Source organism: Terrapene carolina, unplaced genomic scaffold (assembly GCF_002925995.2).
Source record: "Terrapene carolina triunguis isolate 2854851 unplaced genomic scaffold, T_m_triunguis-2.0 Scaffold62, whole genome shotgun sequence".
Lineage (NCBI taxonomy): Eukaryota > Metazoa > Chordata > Testudines > Emydidae > Terrapene > Terrapene triunguis.
In genome coordinates this window covers 34,360,576-34,386,783 of record NW_020664413.1, presented here as the reverse complement: position 1 = coordinate 34,386,783, position 26,208 = coordinate 34,360,576, and the positions used below count along the sequence as shown (strand labels likewise).

The window sequence follows — 26,208 nt, the reverse complement described above, 5'->3', positions numbered from 1 at the left end:
GGTGAGTGCTTTTTCCAGCCTCTTCCCCCCACCGTTCCATTTATGTCCCTCCAGCAGATCCACTGCCGGGACCCTCCAATTCCAACCAATTCCGAGGAGGGGGGGCTTCCACCAGCTTCCCCCCCTTTTCATCCAGGTCCCTCCAGCAATTCCCTTGCTGGGACCTTACCGACCACCTCCGCTCGTAGGAAGGGTTAAGGTGGACTATACTGATGGGGGGTTGGCTCCCTGCTGTACCAATCAGAGGAGTCCCCAACTGCCCCAGCTTGCTCAATTACCAAGCACCTCTCCTTAATTCCTTTTCCAAGCCATTTATCTGTTCTTTTGTGCCTTAATTTATGGAGTACCTGCACTGAACATCCACCACAAGGAGGCGCCAGCCATTAGTTTGGCTGCCTCCTCCCCACACCCAGCCGGGTTCCCAGACATCTCCCAATGCCCTCTTTTATATCAGCCAAAAATATGGCAGTACCTGAGTCTGACAGGTGCAGCCCATCCTCCTGAAATTACTCCGGTGCCCCATAGAATATGCCAGAATGTGAAATTACTGTGTCCCCCTCCCCCACCCCACCAAAGGCAACAAGAATTTGGCCACTTTCCTATTCACATACTCCTGGTTTTGTCCACCCTGGCGGGGTTCATGGCTCCCCGTCAGACCCTGTGCTGAAGCATATCCGACCAGACAATGCTAATGCCTGGAAAAATTGCCAGGATCTGCATCAGGTCCCTCCTAATTCGAAGCATTAACTCCACCCCTTTAAGTGTTGCCAGATCATTTTCTCCCAGATGTATCACCAATATATCCGGTGGCCGCTGACACGCCCACACAGCATACAACAGCAGTATCAGTTGATCCCATAACATGCCCCTCCGTGTGCCAACTGAGTAGGGGCGGCTCTATGTTTTTTGCCGCCCCAAGCACGGCAGTCAGGCGGCCTGCGGCGGCATGCCTGCGGGCGGTCTGTGGTCACACGGATTCGGCGGCGTTTCTGCGGGTGATCTGCCTGTCCCGTGGTGGCGTACCCGCCGCCGAAACCGCGGGACCGGCGGACTTCCCGCAGGCATGCTGCCGAAGGCTGCCTGACTGCCACCCTCACTGTGACCGGCACGCCGCCCCCTGCGGCTTGACGCCCCAGGCACGCGCTTGCTGCACTGGTGCCTGGAGCTGTCCCTGCAACTGAGTAATGCTTCGCCACCGAACTCCAACTGGGAGCCCTCGGGGAACCTGGATGCGTGCCTATGCACCCAAAACACAATACTGTGCCCACAGATCCACACCCTCGTGTGTATAGCCGGCTGTCCCATGTCTGAAATGAGAACACAACTGATTAAAGTTGATTTTCCACCTGCGGTCTTACATACGATCAGTATGCATTAGACTGTCAGTGCCCGATTGCCTGAATAGCCTCTGCTTCCATACCTATCTGTGCTGCTGCCGTAGCCGTCCCTATTCTGAATGAGTGGGAACCAAATTCATGGGCTGGCAGCCCCAACCTCATTAGCCCCCGTCTCAACATGGTAATCAATAGATATGCCATGAGGGGACTCCCTTCTCCGTGTACAAAAAGGGGAGCCTTCTCCCTTCCACCATATTGCCATGTAGGCCCTCAACGCCCGAACGGGGCAGACCCCAGGCTCGCCACCCTCCCATAGGGTAACAAATGCACCCTGGCCAACTTGATCAGTCTTTGACCTTCGCAAGTGTAATATCACTGCATGCTTGTCCTTCACTCACTCCGGGACCCGCCGCCGAAGTGCCCTGAAGACCGAGCGTGCGGAAGGACCCCTCCCCCCCCCCGCCGCAGAATTGCGGACGACGACCGGGAGCGCGGAAGGACCCCCGCCTAGGGCGCCAAAAACCCTGGCGCCGCTCCTGCATGGGGGTTCTATGGAGCAGGGAACCTGTGCCCACTCCCCCCTGCCACCGTGTGCAATTCCTGCCTGTTTTTTATGTCCTGAAATGGGGAAGGGGTCCGTCCCCCCCGCTATTCCCCGCTCACTGTTTGACTGCATGTGGTCCTGCAGCAAGCCATGCACCGGAGCCTCTGTGCTGCCCAGCCTGTTCAGAGTGAATGACAGGAGGGGCCAGGCCCAAACTGACCTTTTTAAACCCCTCATTCGTAGGTGGTGAGTCATCCACCATGCTGACTGCTTTTCCAGCAGTTTTACGTCTCCCCTCCTCCCCCAGCCTCAGTTCCTCCAGCAGTGTTGCCTGAATGGATAGTGGAGATAAGAAAGCAGTGTCCTGGGGACTCAAGCTAGTATGCAGCTACAGAAACTTTAAAGAACAGAGACAGTGGGACTATTTAATCAACCAGTGAGAATTCTTGACATGTATGCAGTCTTCCTTTTACTTCCTGATTCATTGTAACAGATAGAATTGATTTAATCAAAATTAGCTGTAGAGGAATGATGGTGATTAGTTGACAGGTTTCAGAGTAGTAGCCGTGTTAGTCTGTATCCGCAAAGTTTCCTCTGATATCTCAAAGTGCCCACCTAAGAGTTACATGAACGTGTCTGTTATTTATAATCATAAAAATTACATACAATGCTATATACAACTAGATACAAATCTGCAAATGTAGCTTAATTACAAGCTGATTTCTTCAAATATAGTCTGTGCATAAGGTTTTGATTAATTTTAACTGTATGGAGAGCTTGAATTTCTGTATTTTTCCCATTGTTAACGTCATTCAGGACAAAAAAAATACCAAGACAGATACTAAATTTCTTAAAGGAGACAAGTTTGAATTAATATTAACCAATTTTCAGAAAATACTCTTTAAATCCAGTATGCAAATGCTGATGTGAGGCAGAGATGCTGTATTTATCATACAGAACAAAGAGATTGAGTCAGTGCTTTAAGTGCAAAACAGAACTCTACCTTAGCTATAAAGTTGTGATCAGTGCTTCCATAATACATTATGGGCTTTATCCTGTTCTCCTCACTTACTTTGCATTTACTAATTATTTCAAGTGACATTTTTGCAGAAATTAGTAGGATTTGGCCATATACATAAAAGTCACTTGGAGTAAATTTGGGAAAACAAGGATGGACTGTACTTTTTATAGTAAGTAGTAAAGGATTTGGTAGTTAAATGCATATTTGATATTTTAGTGTTTTAATAAGTAGTCAACCTTTTGGTATACCAGGCAATAGCAGAAGCGGCTGCTGAGTTAAGAGATTTTGGTGGTGAAGATAGGATTTGTGGGCTCTCGGAGAGTTCTTCAGAAGCATCGAAGTTGAGCTCAAAGAGTGCTAAAGAAAGGAGAAACAGAAAGAAGAAAAGAAGACAGAGAGAGTTTTCTGGAGGAGAGGACAAGTTGGATGATGAAAAGCTTCCCAAATCCGATTCAGAAGACAATATCAGAAGAAAAGGTTTCCGTTTCTCTTTGGAAGGGAATAGACTGACATATGAAAAGCATTTCACTTCCCCCCACCAGGTACTGTTATAACTAATGCAATTTTAATTTTTTAGCACAGTGATCTGTTTGACATGGAGGTTGTAGTAATATATAAGGCACAGCATTGTGACTAAACTGCATGATTGTAAAAGAGGGGGATAATTAAGGGAAAGCTTTTGTGTTACTTAAGTAAACCCTGAAAACATTCCCCAAAATAATATTAATAAAACAGCTGTTCAGTAGCTTGATATTATGATAATATAAACACATGCACTACTTTCCACTGAAATCTACATTTACTCACAGCTAAAATCTCCTAACCTGTGCTTTCATATACCTTAAAAGGTAGTCCAGGAATTGTTCATTCTTGCTGTTCTAGTGTCCTTGTGGTCTAGGATGATGTAGTAGTATTTAATGCTAGTAGTCAATAACCATTGTCAATTCTTCTTTTGTTTTTATTTTAATGAGTCCATATTCATTACACACACATTTATAATACTCTAAAGGTTCACGAAATGATGGAAATGTATGCATTTTTCATATTGAAGTAATTCTCTGCATTATACCTAGAAAGGTGATTTGTTTTCTCTTTTTTCAACATTCAATTACCACTTTACTGTAATGCTGAATGCATCATTTCATTTCCACAGAATCAACAGCTATTTCAGCTAACAATCTGTTATGTACTTGAAAACAATTATCATGTCCCCCACTCAGTTTTCTTTTCTCCAGACTAAACAAACCTATTTTTTTAATCTTTCCTCATAAGTCATGTTTTTTATCATTTTTCTTGCTCTTCTCTGGACTTTCTCCAATTTGTCTACATCTTTCCTGAAATGTGGCACCCAGAATTGGACACACTATTCCAGCTGAGGCCTTATCAACATGGAGTAAAGTGGAAGAATCACTTTGTGTATCTTATTTACAACACTCCTTGTAATATATCCCAGAACGATGTTCAGTTTTTTGCAAGTGTTACACTGTTGAGTCATATTTAGCTTGTGATCCACTATAACCCCCAGATCCCTTTCCGCAGTACTCCTTCCTAGGCAGTCATTTCCCATTTTGTATGTGTGCAATTGATTGTTTCTTCCTAAGTGGAGTACTTTGCATTTATCCTTTTTGAATTTCATCCTGTTTATTTCAGACCATTTATCCAGTTTGTCCAGATCATTTTGAACTTTAATCCTATCCTCCAAAGCACTTGCAATCCCTCCGAGCTTGATATCATCCGCAAACTTTATAAGTGTACTCTCTATGCCATTATCTAAATCATTCATGAAAATATTGAACAGAACCAGACTCAGGACCAATCCCTGCGAGACCATATTTGATATACCCTTCCAGCTTGACTATGAACCACTGACGATTACTCTCTGGGAATGATTTTCCAAGCAGTTATGCATCCACCTTATAGTAGCTCCATTTAGGCTGTATTTCCCCAGTTTGTTTATGAGAAGGTCTTGCAAGACAGTATCAAAAACCTTACTAAAGTCAACATATACCACATCTACCACTTCCCCCCATCCACAAGGCTTGTTACTCTGTCAGAGAAAGCTATTAGGTTGGTTTGACACAATTTGTTCTTGGCAAATCCATGTTGACTGTTACTTATCACCTTATTATCTTTTCAGTGTTGGCAAATTGATTGCTTATTTGTTTAATTATCAAAAAAGTCATTTAGCATTTCTGCCATTTCCACGTTTTCTGTTACTGTCTTTCCCCTCTCATTAAGTAATGGGCCTACCCTATCTTTGGTCTTCCTTTTGCTTCTAATGTATTTGTAGAATGTTTTCCTATTACCCTTCATGTCTCTAGCCAGCTTAATCTCATTTTGTGTTTTGGTCTTTCTAATTTTGTCCCTACATGATTGTGTTGTTTATAGTCGTCATTTGTAATTTGACCTAGTTTCCACTTTTTGTAGGACTCCTTTTTTGAGTTTCAGATCCTTGAAGATCTCCTGGTTAAGCCAGGATGGTGTCTTGCCATACTTCCTATATTTCCTACACAATCGGATAGTTTGCTCTTGTGTCTTTAATAATGTCACTTTGAAAAACTGCCAATTCTCTCAAACTGTTTTTCCTCTTAGACTTGCTTCCTATGGGAACTTACTTACCAACTCCCTGAGTTTGCTAAAGTCTGCCTTCTTGAAATCCATTATCTTTATTTTGCAGTTTTCCCTCCTACCATTCCTTAGAATCATGAACTCTACCATTTCATGATGACTTTCACCCAAGCTGCCTTCCACTTTCAAATTCTCAACTAGTTCCTCTCTATTTGTCAAAATCAAATCTAGAACAGCCTGTCCCCTAGTAGCTTTCTCCACCTTCTGAAATAAAAAATTGTCGCCAACTTGCTGGATAATCTGTGTCTTGCTGTATTATTTTCTAACAGATGTTTGGGTAGTTGAAGTTCCCCATCACCACCTAGTTCTGTGCTTTGGATGATTTTGTTAGTTGTTTAAAAAAGCCTCATTCACCTCTTTTCCTGGTTAGGTGATATACAGTGGACCCCTACCATGACATCACCCTTGTTTTTTACCCCTTTTATCCTTACCCAGAGACTTTCAACATTTCTGTCTCAACCTCAGTTCAAGTGTATACATCTCGAAATACAAAGCAACACTTCTTCTTTTTTCCCTGCCTGCCCTTCCTGATCAAGTTGTGCCTTTCAATACCAATGATCCAGTCATGTGTATTATCCCACCAAGTCTCTGTGATGTCATAGTTGTGTTTATTCATCAGTATTTCTAGTTCTTCCTGTTTATTCCCCATACTTCTTGCATTAATATACAGATATCTAAGATACTGATTTGATTTCCCCTCTATGTTCCCTCTTGTCTCTCCCTTGTCTCTGCTATGACGGTCCATGCTCCCCCCAGATTCTGACCCTCCTAGGGCTCCATGTCTTGGACTTACCTGTTGGCTTTTGTCTCCATCCCCGATGAACCTAGTTTAAAACCCTCCCTCACTAGGTTAGCCAGTCTGTATCTAGAGATACTCTTCCCCTTCCTCAATAGGTGGACCCCATCTCCACTCAGCAGTTCTTCCCAGAACATCATCACACCGTGGTCAAGGAAGCGGAAGCCCTCTTGGTGACACCATCTGCCCAGCCATGCATTCACCTCCTGGATGCATAATACAAATAGGTCTCTAGAATTTCCAGAAAGTTTACCAGATACTCAGAATAGTGTGAAAGGTAACATAGCCTAATGCAGATTTTTTCAAATAATTACTTTTTGGTTTAAATTTAGCAACTCAGATGAACAGTGATCTCTGGTGGTTATGTCTGTACTCTTTCTCTGTTTTATTTCAACCCCAGAAATGTGTTTGTTTTTTTAAATCTGGTTTGAAAAGACTTTTTAGGGCATGTTAACTGGTTTTACCTTGAAATGTGTTCTTATATATTTAAAATTTTCAAATAATAAGTTTAATTATGTTTTCCTACAGTCTTTGCTGAGCATTCGTGACTCCCTGTTTTCCCCAAGGCGCAACAGCAGAACGAGTCTTTTCAGCTTTAGAGGTCGAGTAAAGGATGTAGGATCAGAAAATGACTTTGCCGATGATGAACACAGCACTTTTGAAGATAATGATAGCAGAAGAGGTTCTCTTTTTGTGCCACTCAGACATGAACGGCACAATAGTAACATTAGTCAGGGCAGTGGGTCATCAAGGAGGCTTCCAGTGAACGGGAAGATGCATAGTACTGTGGACTGCAATGGAGTGGTTTCCTTGGTTGGTGGACAAACATCACTCTTGTCGCCTACTTGTCAGCTTCTGCCAGAGGTGATAATAGATAAACCAACTACTGATGACAATGTAAGGAAGTTTTAAATAGTTCAGGCATGATGGCCTTTTGTTACTGCATCAGCCTGTGTTTCTACAGAATGAAATCCTTTGGGAATGATCCCTGGTTGGCCAAATTGTGAATGTTACTGCATCCTGCAATAACTTTTAGTATAATAAAATAGGTCTAAAATGATTTTATATATTAATCCGGAACTTACTACATGTACTTGCAAACACACTCTGAACTAATAGGCTGAAATACCAAATTTACTGAACATTTAGTGTCTACGTATGCAGTAAGGATGTGTACAGAACTGAATACTGAATAGCATGCATAATGGGCTATTTTTAGTTCTGTTTCAGGACCCAAAATTCAGACATTTGGCTTCCTAAACATTTAGTGTATCCCCTCCTTCCCTTTTTCTCATTACGTCCAATTATTTCCTTCACTCTCAAACTCCCTCTGTCTCTGTTTCCTGACAAGCTTCTTACTAGTCCCTGACTTTCCTCTCTCTTCCCATGTCTGTGTACAAATGTGTGCGCACATGGTCTCAGAAATGCTCTGATTAAATTTGTCGCACTAAGGTTACGCTACCTAGAAGCATGCCAGATTTTAATGGGGAGGGAAGGATGAACAAAGGGATCTAGTGTGCAATGTGTTCTGGAGAACCTCATCCTGGGATTTCTCTAGTCAAAGGAAATCTTTACAGGTAGCAACAGCACCAAAGTTCAGCAGAATCCCATAGCGCCAGGGAGGAGAGCTTTTAGGCCATCAGAGCCCATAGGAGGGAGGGGTGTGGACTGTGCATGTGTGAGGTGGAGGGACAGGATCATAATTAGTTAGAAGACCGTAACCATGAAATCCAACCTGCAACGGCCCATCCCAAATGCCAGAATCTGTGCATATCTTTTGAAAGCACATATGCGGCATGCTATAGCAGGTAAAATTGGGAAAATCTGTCCACCCTGTCAGCTATCATTTCAAACAATACAGAACAATAAACTGCTCCTTGTATCCACAGACATAGGCACCGACTTCCCCGCTTTTCCCTGGGTACTCAACCCCTCCTCTGCCCCCGGCCCCGCCCCCACTCCACCCCTTCCATGAGACCCCGCCCCACCTCTTCTCACCCCTGCCCTGTCCCCATTCCAACTCCTTCCCCAAATCTCTGCCCCGCCTCTTCCCCGCATCCTCCCCTGAGCACGCCACATTCCTGCTCCTCCCCCTCCCTCCTGGAGCTTGTTAATGCTGACAAACAGCTGTTTGGCAGTGTCTGGGAGGTAGGCGGAGGAACGGGGACGTGGCGCGCTCGGGGGGGAGGAGGAGGAGGTGGGGCTGGGGTTGAGGGGAGCCTGGCTGCCAGTGGGTGCTGAGAACCCACTAATTTTTCCCCGTGGTTGCTCCAGCCCCAGAGCACCCACGGAATCGGTGCCTATGTCCAGACTTTTTGTGAATGTGACATGACCTTGGAATGAAATATTTTTTTCCAGAACTCTTACTCATTGAGAAAATCAGACCATTAGACAATTATATCAATTTTAATGTGAGCCTTATCATGCACTCCATGTGTTATCATTTTATTTTCTTAAAAATATTTATTTATTTTAGTGTAGAAATTTTCAAACACGCTTGCACACACACACAATGTCTCTTTATATGTATATGCAGGGCGTGACTGCAAGTACAAGTATATCTTCAGTGTGTTAATTTCAAGATTCATCCTCCTTACCCTTCCTTACTTAAAAATAAATTGGCATGCTTGGGCTCAGTTCTGTCAGACTTTTATTGGTAATTGAATTTAAGTTGATAAAAAGTAGATACCCTTTACAGTGAATATCTCATAAGAAGAGTCAGTCATGAGTAAGGCTACAATTTAGTCATGGGTATTATGACAAAGTTCCTCCTCTGCCTTGGTGGGTCCTGTGCTTTTTGGTGGAATTGCTCACCTCAGAGGTTCACGGCAGCCCTCAATTTGGCTCCTTCTGATAGAGGCTCAAACCTGCCGTTCACTCAGCTAACCTCATCACTGGCCAGCATGGGGGAAATGGAGAACAATCCCCACAGTCTCTGTGTCCCACCTAGTGGGTCAGGGAGAGGCCAGATCCATTTCCAAATTAGACCTTCCCTTCTGGTGTTTCTCACAGACCAGGTCAACTCCTCCTGTGTCCGATCAGGAGTTGGGGGGGACCCAGGCCCACCCTCTACACTGGGTTCCAGCCCATGGCCCTGTGGATAGCAGCTGTCTACAATGTCCCCTGTATCAGCTGCGTGACAGCTACAACTCCCTGGGCTACTTCCCCATGGACTTCCCCCAGCACCTTCTTTATCCTTAATGCAGGATCTTCCTCCTGAAGCCTGATCACACTTGTACTCTTCAGTCCTCCAGCAGCACACCTTCTCACTCCCTCCTCCTTGTGTGCCCACCCCCCACTAACTGATGGGAGGTCCTTTTTAAACCAGGTATCCTGATTAGCCTGCCTGCCATAATTGATTCTAGTAAGTTCTTAATTGGCCACCAGGTGTCTTAATTAGCTTGCCTGCCTTAACTGGTTCTAGCAGGTTCCTGATTACTCTAGTGCAGCCCCTGCTCTGGTCACGCAGGGAACAGAAAACTACTCATCCACTGACCAGTATATTTGCCCTCTACCAGACTCCTGTACCCCACTGGTCTGGGTCTGTCACAATATTTTTAATAAAAATCATGGACAGATCATGGGCAATAAACAAAAATCCACGGCCCGTGACCTGTCAATGACTTGCACTATATACCCCTGACTAAATCTTAGCTGGAGGGGAGGGGCGCTACTTGGGGTAGGGGGACCAGCAGCACCAGCTGCAAGGGGCCACCAAGCAGCAGCTGCTCTGGCTGCCCCGGGCACTGGCCGGTGCGACTGGCCTCAGGGCCACACCAGCAGTACCAGTGCGGCTGGCTGTGGAGTCACTCCAGCAGCAGCCGGTATGGCTGTTCCCCGGGGCCAGCTGCTTGGGCAGCCCTGGGGTCAGCTGCACCGGTCACTGCAGCAGTTGCGGAAAGTCACGGAACCCATGGCTTCCGCGACCTCTGTAACAGACACGAAGCCCTAGTCATGAGAGCAATAATAAACTGACAGAAAAACATTACAAATTTCAGTTGAGAGGAAAATAATTATTACATAAAGTTAGCTTACATGAGATTTTAGTTTCCATGTGTATCTTGCATTTTGATCCAGTCTGGAAATAGAGGGTAAAATGAGACAGTTTAATCTAGTGCACTAAGCCTGGAACTGGGAGCCAGAAACCTCCAGACTTCTGATTCCAGCTCTGCCATTGACTTGCTGTGTTACCTTGGCCACGTTGCTTAACTTCTTTCTTTTACAATTTTCCCATCTGCAAGATGGGGTTAATAATACTGATTTCAGAATTAATAAGTTAATGTTTGTGTAGCACTTCAAAAATGTGAAGTGCTGTATAAGTTATCAGTGATAGGAGTGTCCAGAAATACACTTTGGAAATAACTAAACAATACTTTTTGAATATGGTAGGTTAATATTACAAATAAAAGTCTGACATAATACATTGCATAAATATGAAGGTGCATGTAGCATGAGTTCCTTGGAGCTCAGATTCATTATAGAAATGTTTGGTGTCTGCTTACAATATTTCTGAATTTAATTTAATTAATCTATATCTAATTTGCAGAGCACCACTTCAGAAATAGAAACAAAGAAGAGGAGGTCAAGTTCTTATAAAATATCAATGGATTTGCTGGAAGATCCAACTATAAGGCACAGAGCAATGAGTATAGCCAGCATACTCACAAACACAATGGAAGGTGTGTTTAAAAAAACAGGAACAAAACCACAGATGGATGAATTTACTTTCAATTGAGTCTGAAATTAAGCAAAGGTGTTAAGTTTATGGTTGCATTGGGGAGACTAAAAAGAGGGGCAGAGAAGAAATATCCTATTAAAAACAAAATTGGAAAATTGGATACAGTGAAAATGATAGGAATAGAGGGGAAGAAAAAATTATTCGACATAGATTAAAGCGTATCTTCTTTATATTGGTCATCCACTTTTGTTAGCCTAGTTATTGGCATGGGATGGTGTTTGCTCCTAATAATTAGCATAAGATTCCTGTTAACTGGAAAATGCTTGTTTCTATGAATTAAATATATTCTTGAAAGTAAAAAACATGGATTAAACTAATAGGAAGAAAATGTTAATAAAATAAAACTAGCTTTGCAAATCCCCAAAATAGTTTGAAAGGTTTACAAAACCTCAGTGAAGTTAATCCAGCCCTATTTTCTTGTTTGTTTGTTTGTTTCATGCAAGTAGGTAATTTAGGTTTCTGAATGGATTGAAGTATTGGAGGCTGGTCTTGAAACATTTTGATCTTAGAATGGAAGAACCTTTTAAATTAAATAAGTAAAATAATAAAAAGAGAAAAGAGAAACGCAAAAGAAAACAGAAGTTTCTTCAATTAAGATAAATTTAAGCCTATTTCCTCCAGGCCCCTTTTCTGGTGGTGGGTTTTTTTGTTTTTTTTTTTTCTATTCCTACGCTGCCTACACCTGCAACATTAATACCATACTCAAATCCTAACAAGGCTTCTCCAACCTACCTCTTGAACCCATCACTATATTCTTGTTTCGAGCATTGCAGCATCCCCCACATGTAGTATTGCTACTTGTACCATTGTTTTCCTGATTCATATATTTTCATTGACTGATTAGAATGACTCAATTCCTCATTCACACATCTCATGCCAAGCCCTAAAAGATAAGCCTCAAAGTGTACAAGGCTTAAAAATTTGAATTTAGTTTGCAAATTTCAACCCATAGTTTTCATTGGCCTTTTCCCCACTTTTAAACCTTAAATTGAGATATAAAAATATAAAGGAGAATCAGTAGATATTTGTCTTCACTTTGTTTTTACACATTTCTCTTCCTCTAGAACTTGAAGAATCCAGGCAGAAATGCCCACCATGCTGGTATAAATTTGCCAACACTTTCTTGATCTGGGACTGTTGGGCTCCTTGGTTAAAAGTAAAACATATTGTTAGTTTGATTGTGATGGATCCATTTGTTGATCTTGCTATTACCATCTGCATTGTTTTAAACACACTGTTTATGGCCATGGAATATTATCCAATGACTAAACACTTCCACAATGTGCTTTCAGTAGGAAACCTGGTAAGTCTGTCAAAATGTATTGTGATATGTGAATACAACTTCTAATTAAAGTAGAATTCATTTCTGATTTATTTTATCTTACAAAACAGATTTAAAATTATGATTATACTGTGAAAAGTGGCTCTAAAAATCATTTTGAGGTGTACTATATGATTTCTATGTGTTTGCATAGGTTACAAGTATTAGCTGTTTGGTAGGATTTATAAAAACTTTTCACTTTCAGTGGACCTTGTACTCCTAAGTCAATTAGGCATTTTTGAAAATCCCACGTGCCAGGGTACATGTGTGTGTTTGTCCATCCATCCATCCATCTGCCAATCTGTAACAGTAAGACAGTTTGTCTGTACCCCTTTGAGGGCTAGCAGCTTGGGGCCAGCCAACTCTAGTTACTAAGCAGGCACACCTCAGAGGGATCAGGTGATTCCATTATAAAAGAGCAACAGAGAGCTCCAGAGAGAGAGAGAGAAAGACGGGACTACAGATCTGTTGTAGGCAGGGGGAGCACTGAAAGAGACTGAAAAGGCAGGCAAAATACTTCAAAACTCTCCAGGCAGGGAGGTTTGAGAGAGACCCTGAGCAAGCCTGAGGCCTTACAGAAGGGACTGTTGCTGAAACCAGAGACTTTTTGTTTTAGGACTTTTAAGTTTTGGCTGGGTTCTGAGGTAAGAACCTGTAAACTGTTGTTAAAGTACTTTTCCAGAAGGCTCCATTAAAGAGCAAAGCGCTGATGTAAAGCAGAGTGTTTGGCTTCTCTTTGTGGGCTACCAAAGGGAACTCAATGTTACCTCATTGACAAGGAAACAGAGGTGGGTGCTGCAGGCCACAAGGGGGCGCTCGGGAGGCAACCCCCTGGCTACACCAGACAAACTCAACCAGACATCTGAAAGTCAGTTTGTGTTGTTTCTAGCTCTGACATGAATAAAGGTTCTGCAACTGGAAATTAGTTAGCAATTCCATGAATGATGCACGTGGCAGAAGAGAACCTTAATTCATTCTCTTGTAGTGCTAACAGGAGTGAAAAGAAGTAAAATTTCCTTTGCCTGTTAAAATCTTACTGATTACCCACAAGAGGCAGATCTGTTAAACAAAAAGGTGTCAATTTTACATAGTCCCTTTAAGAATATTTCCTGATACACCTTGAAGCATTTATGTGACTCTGACTTCTAGAACAGGAAGAACCCATGGGTAATTCTGGTCTTATGTGCTATTCTGGTTGTTTTTGTTGGTTTTCTAGAACTACCCACCTATATTTGATTTTTAGAGGAAATACTCTGTTTTGTGTTCTAACTCTTCTCACTGTGAAGCAAATTGGGGCAGCAAACCACCATTTAGAGCACACACAATGGATTATTTGGATTATTTGAATCTCAAATAGTTTTTTGTAAATTGTCACCATGTCTAGAGCTGCTGAGCATGAACTGAATGTCAAGCCCTTGAACCAAACCAGACAAAGTACAGCTGTCTCGTCTGCATCTGAGGTAACAAATAAGTTTGTCAGAGGTAGTCAGATTGATCCTAAAATACAAGATAAGGATTACATTTGAGGAGAAGGAAAATATTGAGGGCTAACAGCTGTCACAGGTTTTCTGTGATTGTGTCTGTCCCAAATCCAGGAAAAATGAATCCCAGATATCAGTAATTCATTGAACAGACCCACTAAAAGTAACAGCTAAGTATGAATGATCTAATTGTGAGATGTGCAAAAATAGGTATTTCTTTATACTATCAGGGTTCCATGTTTACCCACGCACTTAGCTAAAACTCAGCCATTGCAGGTTTGCTTTGTGAGTTGTATGCTTCTTATTGCAAAAAAGAAAAAGAAAAAAAAAATCCTATAGCCCATAAATACTCTAGCTTTCTTCTGCCCATTACCTTTTTAAAAGGTTTTTTTTCATCCCTTGGTGCTAAAACAATGAATAATTAATATCTTGCTTTGCACTTGTACGTGCCATATATTCTCTGACTTCCTTTTGGCTGAGCCTGTTGCAATTACTTCCACTATATTTAAAAAGATAGGGCTTGATGTTCTGAAATGCTGATCACCCACAACTTAGTTGAAGTGGAGATGCAGATTCAGCACTTCTTAAAATTAGAACCCATAACTGTGAGCAGTTTGTTGCTTATTTCTATACTCCTCTGGAGATGTTAAGCTGACAGGATAGACTTCCTTCAGAATTTTAGTACTTTCACCTGTAGTTGGTCACCCATAGTTGGTTTCTTATGTTCCAGTAATGGATTTCATTGCCTTTTTATTTTTAAGAATATCTTCTTCTCCGAGTGATTGTCCACACAGAATCCATTCTTTGTGGACATGCACCTCAGGTGCATGAGATCAGCTTATTTTTGACTAACAGGTGCAACCCCAATGGACACTATGTCTGAGTTGCCCTTACATCCCCCCATCTGCGGATATAAAGGGTGGAGTGGGCTCAGTACCTTCCGACTACCCATGGCTTTAAGACAATCCTGGGTAGTGTCTGTTTCACTCGTGCACTGAGCAATTCATCTTTTATTATTCGGATTTAGTATAGTTAGCAGTTGTTTCATTTAATGGCATATAAACATATATATCTAGCTTACATTTTATTTAGCTTAGGACCCCCTTATCCCATCCCCATCCCCACCAGACAAGGGTACTAAATCATAGCAGAAGCAAGGTCATCAGGATCAGGATGACCTGTCCCTGTGTGATGCTGCAGTGGCTATCAAGAATGGACACTCTTGATGCCTGATGTGTTGTTCTTTCCATGTGTCATTCTTTCTGCAAGCACACCCAGAGAGCCAGGGAGGCAAGAAGTCTTGCTGTGGGAGAAATTGATGCAGTCCTCCTCAGACTCAGGCAGGAGGACATGTCCATATGGTGTCTGCTGGGTACATACACTGATTTAAACCACAGAGATCATCCAAGTGGATCTCCAGTAGCATAGTAACTTGCTAGTCATACAGGATTCATTCAGTCATATTAGAGCTCATTCCACTATGGTAGAGGCAGCATGCCTTGTTGGGGAATGTTTCCATACCTGAAATATGTAGAGCACCTGTGTGGAAATCGTATACCCATTTACCACTCACTATTACCTTGTACATGTTTTCAGATTGGGTGTCATATTGGATGAAATAGGATTTCTTATACCCACTTCCCAGAAAATAGACAACTGTTTGTTAGTTACTGAGAGTGGAATCCACATGGACAATCCCTCAAAGATGATTGAATGGTTACTTACTGATAGTAACTGGTTCTTCGAAATGTATTGTCCACAAAGATTCTAACCTGCCCTCCTCCTCTGCTACTACAGAGTCCTACTCCTCCTGAATTCTGGATGATGAAGGAACTGGGGCGGGGTTGGGGGGAGGTAGGGTAGGAAGGCATAGGTGTGGCCCCAGCAAACACTGCTGCTCAGAAAGAATCCAGTCTTGTGCTCATAGGACACATGCAGGCCATGAGTGGAATCTGTGTAGACAACACATCTAAAGAACCACAGTTCTTTCTAAGGGCTCTACAGATTATGGGTACTGCATCACCTTGTGGTGCCTTGCAGTAGAACCCTCTTCTAGCAGTATCAGCTAGAGTGCTCTCGCACCCCCACCCATCCCCTGAACATTCTGACATACGGAGGACAAGGCCATATATATATAGTGGGTGGAGCGCCCTCCCCACCTCAGTTTTTTCCAACCATCTGGCAGGACAGATGCGAACCCCTCTTGTCTCTTTGAAGCCAGAGTCTTGTTTCTTCCAAGATAGTTGGAGATAGCTTATAGCAGCGGTTCTCAACCCATTGGGCCGCATGCGGCCCAGCTGTGTGCTAAAGATCGCCCAGAGTGGGGTCTGGGTTCCTGGCTGCCCAGCGCGGGGGTCTGGTCTCCTGACCTGGCATGTCGGGGTCGCCAGCCGACCCTACAGCTGCCAGCCAGCCCTGCAGGGTCCAGGGGCAGGGCTGCCGGCCAGCTCTGCGGGGTCAGGGTCTAGTCTGCCACTCGGCCCCGCGCAGCCAGGTCCAGGGTCAGGGCTATCGCCCTGCCCCACGCAGTAGGGTCCAGAGTCCCTGCCGCCCGACCCCACCGCCCAGGGCTCCACTCCTGGCCCCACTTTGTGGAGGGATCTTTGGGCAGGAGGCACTGGGCATAGTGGTCTGTGGGGAAGGGATTCGTGGAGGGGCTTGCTGTGGTTCTCAGTCTGTGGCCCAGGTAACACATTGTGCGCCGTATGTGCGGCCCACAGTGATAAATAGGTTGAGAACGACTGGCTTATAGTAAGTCAATAAATAGTTAAGGTGTCTTTACGATTTCAGGGTATGGTGAAAATGAAAAAGCTAAAAAGCCAAGGTTTAAGATGTGCACTTCCTGCCTGGCTGTGTTCTTGATATCAAATGACTACATGCAGTGCCTGAAGTATCTGGGAGAAGGCTGCTCGCCTTCTCGATGTTCAGTCTGCCAGACTTTCATCTCCCAGAGACCATAAGGACAGGGAGACTCGTCTGCAACTCTTTCTGGTTAAGGAAGCCCTCAAGGTTGGGCCCTCTGGACCTATTCAGACTTCGGCTCCAAGGTCTAAAGAGTCAGCCTTGGCTCTGGTGCCCTCCATTGGTTCTGGTCAATGTAGGGTTCCAAGAAGCCACAGCACCTGTTGGGCCCAGGCTCAGTTCCTGTGCTCCTTCAGTCAATCCTTCTGAGCCAATACAAGTCCAAACCGAGGGTAGCATGGTTGGATCCAACCATCCTGGTTCCAGAAGAAAAGTCAAGAACCAGTTCAGCCACCCTCTCCAGTGCTCTGAGAGCAATCCTATCCTGACATAATCCCTGTGGCTGTAGGACCAGGGTCATTTCCAGATCCTGGAGGATGGATGTAAGTAGTGCCTCTGAACTAGGGCCATCAGCACCTACAGTCTTAGATCCTGCGGCACCAAGGAAAAAGGATTGAAGCAAAACCGCCAATGTTAGCAATGTCATTTCCTGCTCATAAGAGCTATTGGATCCATTTGATTTTGATAGGGCAACCATGATTCTGAAGCAGAGATCTATTCCACCTTCAGCTTCAGTAACTAAGGAGATGAGCCCACCGGATCAGATGATGTCCAAATCTTTAGCTCCACTGTTGTTTCTTGACCTGGTCTCTGTTTTGTTTCCAGCTACTTCTTCGGTTCCAGAAAGTTCTGTCACTGTGGCAGTCCAAGTTCACCTTTCAGCTCCAGTGCATGCCTCAGATTCAGACGTAAAGCACACAGTACCTAAGAGGAGATGTTTCCTTGGTTCCAGGGTCATCATCTTTGTTTCCTGTTAGGAAGAAGAGACCAGTTGCTGATTCTTCCCCAGAACACTTCCTGATCCCTTCTCTTAGGACGCATACAGGGTCTCCCCAAAAAGGATCCCTCCCTCCTGGTCTGTTACTATCCCCAGTATGTATTTTCTCACATCCTGACATGGAACCTTCCAGGAGGAGGAGAGAGGAAGAATGCAGAGACCTGTAGCGAAGTTTGGACCACCCTTTTGTGCACGCCCTGTTGGCATGTTCCCAACCTCCAGTTGTTGGACATACTGGAAATTCAGGGCCTGTGGCCTTATTGGGAGCCTCCTCAGGACCTCTTCATTTATCTTCCACTTGGATGGAAAGGTGACATTTTATCTACAAAGAATCTGAAAACTTAAAGATCCTCGGATCCAACTCATCTGGATCAGTTGACACTACAGATAGTGATTCCTGATACTCTGTCTCAGGAGACTGACAAAGAGAGAGTTTAGAAACAGACTTTGAGCCTGACCTATCACTGGATGAACTTGTGGAGGGTGGCTCTACCTCCTCTCCTTCCAAGAATGCTGTGCACTTTGACGATTTGGTGGATCATATGGTTTCCACTTTGTCTCCCAGTGGTACTGATGGAAAAGACTTCCCACCCGATATCTGATATCCTCAGTGCTATTGCCAAGAATAGGCTATCACTCACCATCCTGAATGGGTTGTTACAGCTGGCCAAATCTGCATGGTCCAATCCTGTCTCTTGTCAATTCATCTCTAAGAAGGAGGACAAACTATACCAGATACCTTGTGAAGAATTCTCTTATTTCTATACCTACCCAATCTGCTGGTAGTGGCTGCTGCCAACAATAGGGCAGGATCAGGAAAATCACACTCCACTCCAAATGACAGAGGGGAAAACGACTGATTCACTGAAGAGAGAGGTGTTCTCCTCATCCCTTTGTATCAATGTGGTCAATTATCAGGCAGTCATGGCACATTATCAATTCCAGCTATGGGAAAAATGTTGGCCAACATCATCTTATTGGAGGATCAGAATGTAGCCAAACTTTCTCTCAGGGCCTCCTTTGATGCTTTGGACTCTGCTGCCAGAGCATTGGCATCAACCAATACTATCAGGAGGCTTCAGTCCTCCTCTCTAGCTATGGACACTAGAAGTAAGCTGGAAGATCACCCTTTTGAAGGGGAGAGTCTCTTTAGTGAAAAAAATGATAATTTATTAGAAAAACTAAAAGACATGAGATCAACAGCTCAGTCTCTGGGGTTGATCCCAGCTACTCAAATGAGGCCCTCCACTTCCTCTTTCCAATAACAGAGGCAGCACTACTCCTGGCTTTTAGTGTCCTACTCTTTGTCTAGTCACCAGATAACAATATCAACAAACTGCAGACTCTCAGAGCCATTATAGAAAGAGGCTTTTCAAACAAGGATCCAAATCCAAACAGTCCGCTGCTTTGTCAGCGCCCTCGTCCCAAAATGCCAAGTCTCCGTTTTGACAAGAGGATCGAGAGTCTAGAAGCAGCCCTTTTCTACCCCTTCCTTTGGAGACAGGCTAGCCCACTTCATTCATAGATGGAGACAAATTACCTCAGACCAATGGATCTTAAAGATTGTAGAATTCCAAAGACTGCCTCCCGCTTCAGGGACCCCTCTCATAAAGCGAATTTTCTTGCAGAAGTGGGAAAGTTGCTTTGGATAGGAGCAGTTGAGGGGTTCCCACTTATAGAAGGGGTCAGGCTCCCAATATTTTCTGGTTCAAAAGAAGGATGGAGGGTTTTGACCAATATTAGACTGAAGGGAATTGAACAAGTACATCTGGAAGTTTCAGTTCCATATGTTGACCCTGGCCTCCATAATCCTTTTGCTGTCAATTCTGGATTGGCTCACAGCTCTTAATCTAAAGGACACTTGATTCTGTATTGCAGTTTGCCAAAACCATCAAAAGTATCTTTGAATTGTGGTGGCTGGCTGCCATTTCCAGAAGGTGTTCCCATTTGGCCTTTCCACCGCACTCAGGGTACTTACTAAGTGCCTCTCCATTGTGGAAGCATATCTGAAGAATCAGGGTATTTTTGTTTACCCTTACTTGGACGATTGGCTACTATAGGATGCTGTGCATGAGGGCCTTTTGAGCCACATAGTCACCATGACTAATCTTTTCTCAGACCTAGGTTCTTTCTTAACATCCCAAAGTTGATCCTCTGTCCTAAACAAGGGATTACTTATTGGACTTAGTAGATGGGAGATCTTTTCTGCCAGAGGACAGATTTCTCAAAATGAGGCAATGTCTATTAAAGTTGCCCCACACAGAGGATAAGGTTCTACCACATGATTCTGTTTGCCCATCTGAAAATGAGACCTATGCAGCACTGGATGTCCCAGGTCTACAGTCCAGGTTGGGGCAGTCTTCAGTTATTGATCACCAGGCCTCAGAATATCAGTCTCTCCAGATTGGTGATAAAGCAAGATGAACATGCTGAAGTGTGTGCAGTTCAATCCTCTGGGTCCATCCTGGACAGTGACTTCAGATGCATCAAGCAATGGTTGGGGGCATACTCCAATCACATAACAGTTTGAGGGCACTGGTCTTCTAAGGAAGGGGAGCGTTGCAAATCAACGCACCGGAACTAAGAGCTGTTCATCTGACTCCGATCATTCCTTCTGCATCTGCAAGGAAATACTGTACAGGTAGTAACATACAGTCTATTGGTGGTGTATTACATCAACAGGCAGGGGGCTGCTTGCTCCACTCCCTTGTGTGCAGAGGCAGTAAATCTGTGGAATTAGTGCATCCACCAAGACGTTTATCCTGTAGCAATGAATTTGTCAGAGGAGACAGATCAGATCCACAAGTGGACCTTGAAGGATTAGTTGGTACAGACCATGTTTTCCAGGTAGGGTTGACAATTGTAGATCTGTTCACAAGGAGGTTCAACAGAAAATGTCTTTGTTTCTGTTTCAGAGAAGGTACGGACAGTCTCTCTCTGTTAGATGCTTTCCTGCTGCACTGGGGGAGGGGTCTTATATGCCTAAATGTCTATGCCTCCCTTTTTCTTGGTACAGTAGATGATAAAAAAGATGTATCAGGAAACTCATTGCCCCAGCCTGGGCATGTCAGCAGTGGTTTATAGTTCTCCTTCAGCTATCTGACAGAGTCTTTATGCATCTCCCTCTGTCTCCAGATGTCCCAGGAGAGGGACAGGATTTTTTATCCAGACCCACAGTTTCTTCACCTGTCATGAGTGATCGGACTTTGATTCTTTCTGTGCTTGAGCAGTCATGTTCTTCATCTGTGCAGGACTTAATAGTTAACTCTACAAAATGGTACACTAGAAATTGCTATCATCTGAAGTGGTCCAGATTTCAGGTATGGATGCAGAGGAAGTCTCATTTTCTTTTATCGGCTTCTATTCCGTGTATTCTGGATTACTTAATGTATTTAAATCAAGGGTTGTCTAACTCTTCTTTAAAGTTTCTTTTGGCAGCCATCTCTGTGTATCATACTTTAGTTGATGGTAGATCACTGTTTATGCTTTGGTTAAAACATTTATGAAAGGTTTCTCAAATATGTATCCTCCAGCTAGAGACTCTGCCCCTTCCTGTGACCTCAATTTGGTTTTGACCACGGTGGTAAAATCTCCATTCAAGCCATTAGCTGAGTATTTTGTTTCATCATTTATCTATGAAAAAGACCTTAATTATTGCAATGACATCAGCCAGCAGAGTGTATCTGTGGCAGATCCACCTTTTACTACTTTTCTTAAGGACAAGATGGTCCTTAGACCTGATCCTCAGTTCTTACTGAAGGTGGTGTCTCATTTTCACATTATTCTGTCTATTAATTTACCATTTTTCCCCTGAGCCACATTCTAAGAGAATCAGTTCTTCATACATTGGATGCTTGAAGGGCTCTCACCCTTCAAGAGTTTTTATAAAACATCCAGACTGTTTCATATGCTGAGAACAACATGGGGCATACGGTTTCTTCCCGCAGTTTCTCTCTGGATTAAGCAAATGTATTGCTGAGTTTTACACTCTAGCAAAAGTTCCTGTACCTGCTTCGATTCAATCACATTCTACTAGAGCTGTGGCTACTTCTTTCACTTGTCTGAGGTAGATGCCAGTAGCTGAGATCTGCAGATCTGCCACCTGGACTTGAGTATACACCTTCACCAAGTGCTGTGCTCTGGATTTGTCTTCTAGAGCAGATGCTAGATTTGGCAAGGCAGAGCTTCTGTCTTTATTCTGCTCCCACTTCCAGGTTAGTCGTAGCATGACTTATCAATATTTCCCATAAGTGGGAATATGCAGAGCCAGTTGAAGATGAAATGGATGTCGTTTACCTGTAACTGGAGTTCTTCAAGAGGGCTCTGCATATTCACACTTCTTCTTTGAGTGATGTCCCCATGGGTGCTCCACTGTAGGTGCAGCAGCGCCTCTGTGTCTGGAGTTGGAGATCTTCAATAGCAGTGCCTGTTGGACCGCACATGCACACCTTCCCTCCCCAGCGCTGTGCGCGGGTAGTATAAATAGCGCTGTGCAGTCCGACCACCCTCAGTTCCTTCTCTACGACATGCGGTCTGGAATGGAACAGTTAGCAGAGCTCACTTTGTTATTTAGATAGTCTCCTATCTGTTTTCCCTCCCCTCCTTCATTTTCTTTTCTTCTCTTTCATCCTTTTCCCCAATTCCCGTCAGGGTAGGGTGACCAGACAGCAAGTGTGAAAAATCGGGACTAGGTGGGGGGTAAGAGTTGCCTATGTCAGAGAAAGCCTCAAATATCGAGACTGTCCCTATAAAATTGCGACATCTGGTCACCCACCCTACATCAGGGAAGCTCCTCCCTCACCCTTATGCCTGGCTCCTCTGGGTTTAAGTGTGTGTGTCATGCGGGGCTGCCTTCTCTATAACGGACGGCCATGCACCGTGTATCCGTTGCCTGAGAGAGACACGTCTCCCAGAAATGCTCCCACTGTCTGGGCTTAAAGCCAAGAGCAAGGAAAGACAAGGACCTTAAACTCAGACTGTTTTCTCATGGAAAAGTCCCTGCGACCAGCATCAGACCCCGGTTCTTGCTCCTCACTGGAGAGACCCTCATGCTCAGCAAGGTCGCCCTGCAACGCTCACTCCCCTCGCCTGAGTAAGGGAAGATCATCCTCTGGCTGGGCTGACACTAAAGAGCGCTCCCTCCCTCCGCTCCTGAGGCGCAAAGCACAGGTATGCCGCCCCCGGCTAGACCCGTGAGACTAACGGCTTCTGACAAGAGGCACAAGGCTGCTCCTAGACTGACTACCTCAGCCCCTGAGAGTTAGTCTAAGGACTGTGCCAGGGCAAAACAGCAGCTAGCGGCACTACCTCCTTTTGTGGGTGACCAAAGCGAGTTCTTTTCCTCCTCAGCGGCTCCAGGTTCATTTCTGGCGCCGAGGTCGCCATCGGCACCGGCAAAACTGCCGGCTCCAGTGAAGCCTCGGCCCTGACGTTGTGCACGGCACCGAAGCTCTCGGCTCTGAGAAAGAAAGAATCCAGCAGAGTTGCAAACTCCTACCAAAGCTATGACTCCGAAAAGATCTCCGGTGCCATCTGCTGACTCTTTTCCATATCACACCTCTGCTGCAATTACCGAATTCCACTGCCCGGTTGAAGGATATTCAGTATTTGCACACACCCTTGTCAAACATTTTCTTAAGGGTATTCGAAACCTGTACCCTGACATGTGTCCCCCCACCCCCACTCAGCCTAATCCTATGCTCTCTGACAAGACCTCCATTTGACCCAATGGCAACCTGCTTACTCCTTCATCTAGCAATGAAAACGGCCTTCCTTGTCACCGTTACATCAGCATGACACATGGGAGAAATATCAGCCCTAATGGCATACCCACCGTATATAATGTTTTATAGGGATAAAGTGACCCTCTGTCCCCACCCAAAATTCCTGCCAAAGGTTATAACGTCTTTCTGTCTAAACAAGCTTATATACCTTCCCTCCTTCTTTCCCAAACCACACAACAATTACCAAGAAGCAGCTCTCCACACTTTAGATGTGAGACGTACATTGTTGTTCTACTTGGATAGAAGCAAACCGTTCAGGAACTCGCCACACTTGTTCATATCCATTGCCAAACGCTCTAAAGGCTCCGCTATATCTAAACAATGCCTCTCTAAATGGATTTCACAGTGCATACCTCTGTCTTATGAACTTCACAGTAAGCAATCACCTCTATCCGGGGACACTCCACATGAATGCTCTCAACCTCCATTGCATTCCTCAATAATGTTCCCATAATAGATATATGCAGGGCTGCCACATGGGCATCCTCTGATACATTTGCCCAACATTATGCCATCTTGCAGGATTCCTTGACGGACACCATTCTCGGACGTATGGTCCTATCGTTAGTGATACCAGTCACTCTGAAGCCCCAACCTTCCAGGTAGGGGCACTGCTTTATAGTCACCTACATTGGAGCACCCATGTAGAAGAAGAGTGGGTTACTGACCTTGTGCAGTAACTGAGGTTCTTCGAGATGTGTCCCCCCATGGGTGCTCCACTACCCGCCCTCCTTCCCTCTGCTTTGGAGCATAATGTTTGGGCTCTATGGCAGAGAAGGAACTGAGGGCGGTTGGACGGCACAGCGCTATTTATACTACCCGTGCACAGCATGGGGGAGGGAAAGTGCGCATGTGCGGTCCAACGGGCACTGCTATTGAAGATCACCAACTCCAGAAGCAAAGGCGCTGCCACACCTACAGTGGAGCACCCATTGGGACACACATCTCAAAGAACCTCAATTACTGCACAAGGTGAGTAACGCTCTCTTCCCATCCTCCTTCCCCTCTCTGTCAGAATCCTTGTTATTTTGCTCCTGCCAGGGGTCAGCAATGTGTCCGTACATGGACACAAGTGTCCGTGGTAAAAAATTTTGAGGTCCGTGGTAACTTTTCAAAAAATTGAATGACATACCCCCCCCCCACACACACACACACAATGTCCGTCACAAAGTACGGTAATTTTGTCAAGTGTCCGTCACACAACATGGTGGTACCGACCTCTGCTTCTGGCTTTGCGGTGGAAGGAACTGACTTGGGGAGGGCACTCTGTCCCTTATGTAGCCTCGCCTTCGCTACATCATGATGCTGAAGAGAGGAGTGGGGGTGCAAGAACACTTTAGCTGACACTGCTAAAATAGGTGCAGTACCCATTAGTAGGAATATGCAGAGCCATCTCAAAGAACTCCAGTTACAGGTAAGTACCCTTCATTTACTGTATGGTAAGTACCTGTTTGCTACAAATTATGTTAGATGAGGCTTTGCAGAACATTACTACATCTGGCACTGTGCAAGGTAGTCCACAATCAGTAATTAAGAATTGTTGGGGTGAATTGGAGGGTAACCAAACAGATCTGTATCAAAATTTAGCCTCAAATAGATATTCAACCAAATTTTGGTCAGAATTCTCATTGTCTGCTTTGACTGAATAATTTTTCAAACGTACCTACTTAGGCCAAATATTTGAATCCTGGCTCCCTCTTACATCCAGTTCCTATAGTGTTCCAGCCTGCATTGGAAAGAAGGAGAAAGGTGAAAGGTTGGCTCCACTGCCCATTTAACTTCAGCTGTTGCTTCTCTTCTCCTAGCCTCATAATTGCCAATTCATGTCAGGCTCTCTCGATTTCTGCTCCTCTACTATCCAATATCAGACCCTCTCTCAATCAGGAGTGAACTCAAAAACTCTGAAAAAGTGAAAGTTTAAGTTGTTCCTGTGGACTGTAACGAAAGTTGTTATTATTTATTAAACATTTTATGTTGCAGTAGCACATCTCAAATCCTTACTTTTGCAATCAATATTTTAAAATTATACTTTAGTCACTATCGACAAATATTAGAAAAGAGGGAGATATCAATGTAATGACTGACTTTTATTAATTCACTGGGGCCAGAATATAAGCAAAAAAATATATGTATTAAGGTCTTTAACCTTCCTAGTTTGTACTAGTCAACTTCAGTTATTAAAAACAAAAATACTTTTTCTTTTCAAAATTGATTAATACTTTCCTGAACAGGTTTATATAGATTTCCTTTATAAAGAGTGAGGACAACCACTTTAACTAATTAGGGGTTTACTATAATTCCTGTATACCTTTGTAATAGAAACAATGAATATTCTATCCATGCTCTGTTTTTTGTAACAGGCTAACTTCAGCCCTTGTGTAACTCCACTGACGTTAATGGAGTTACACCAGGGATTAATTTGATCCAGGATATTCTTGTATTTTCTGCGAGTTTTTTTTATTACTGACACCTTGCTGTAATAAAGATATCACTTATTGCTCAATCTTTGTTTCTAATTTTATTTGTTTTACAGCTATGTAACACTAACAAATTACATTTTCATTTAGGTTTTTACCGGGATCTTCACAGCAGAAATGGTTCTCAAGTTAATTGCCATGGATCCTTATTATTATTTCCAAGTAGGCTGGAATATTTTTGATGGGTTTATTGTTACCCTTAGTTTGGTGGAGCTTTTTCTTTCAAATGTGGATGGACTATCAGTTCTCCGATCATTCAGATTGGTAAATATATTAGTAAACA

General features: G+C 43.9%; 1 protein-coding gene across 12 annotated transcripts in view; it reads left to right on the top strand.

Moving 5' to 3' along the window:
* Window positions 1-26,208, top strand: part of LOC112111154 (sodium channel protein type 2 subunit alpha-like) — a 122,523-nt gene that overhangs the window by 22,094 nt on the left and 74,221 nt on the right. For 5 of the 12 annotated variants that reach the window (XM_026647548.1, XM_026647549.1, XM_026647547.1 and 2 more), the window contains exons 10-14: window positions 3,154-3,444; window positions 6,855-7,190; window positions 10,873-11,005; window positions 12,129-12,367; window positions 26,016-26,189. In XM_026647548.1, the coding sequence (XP_026503333.1) occupies window positions 3,154-3,444; window positions 6,855-7,190; window positions 10,873-11,005; window positions 12,129-12,367; window positions 26,016-26,189 (1,173 nt within the window). Of the gene's footprint in view, window positions 1-3,153; window positions 3,445-6,854; window positions 7,224-10,872; window positions 11,006-12,128; window positions 12,368-26,015; window positions 26,190-26,208 lie in introns of all 12 variants that reach the window. The other 7 variants (XM_024206492.2, XM_026647544.1, XM_026647543.1 and 4 more) reach the window with 4 other exon arrangements.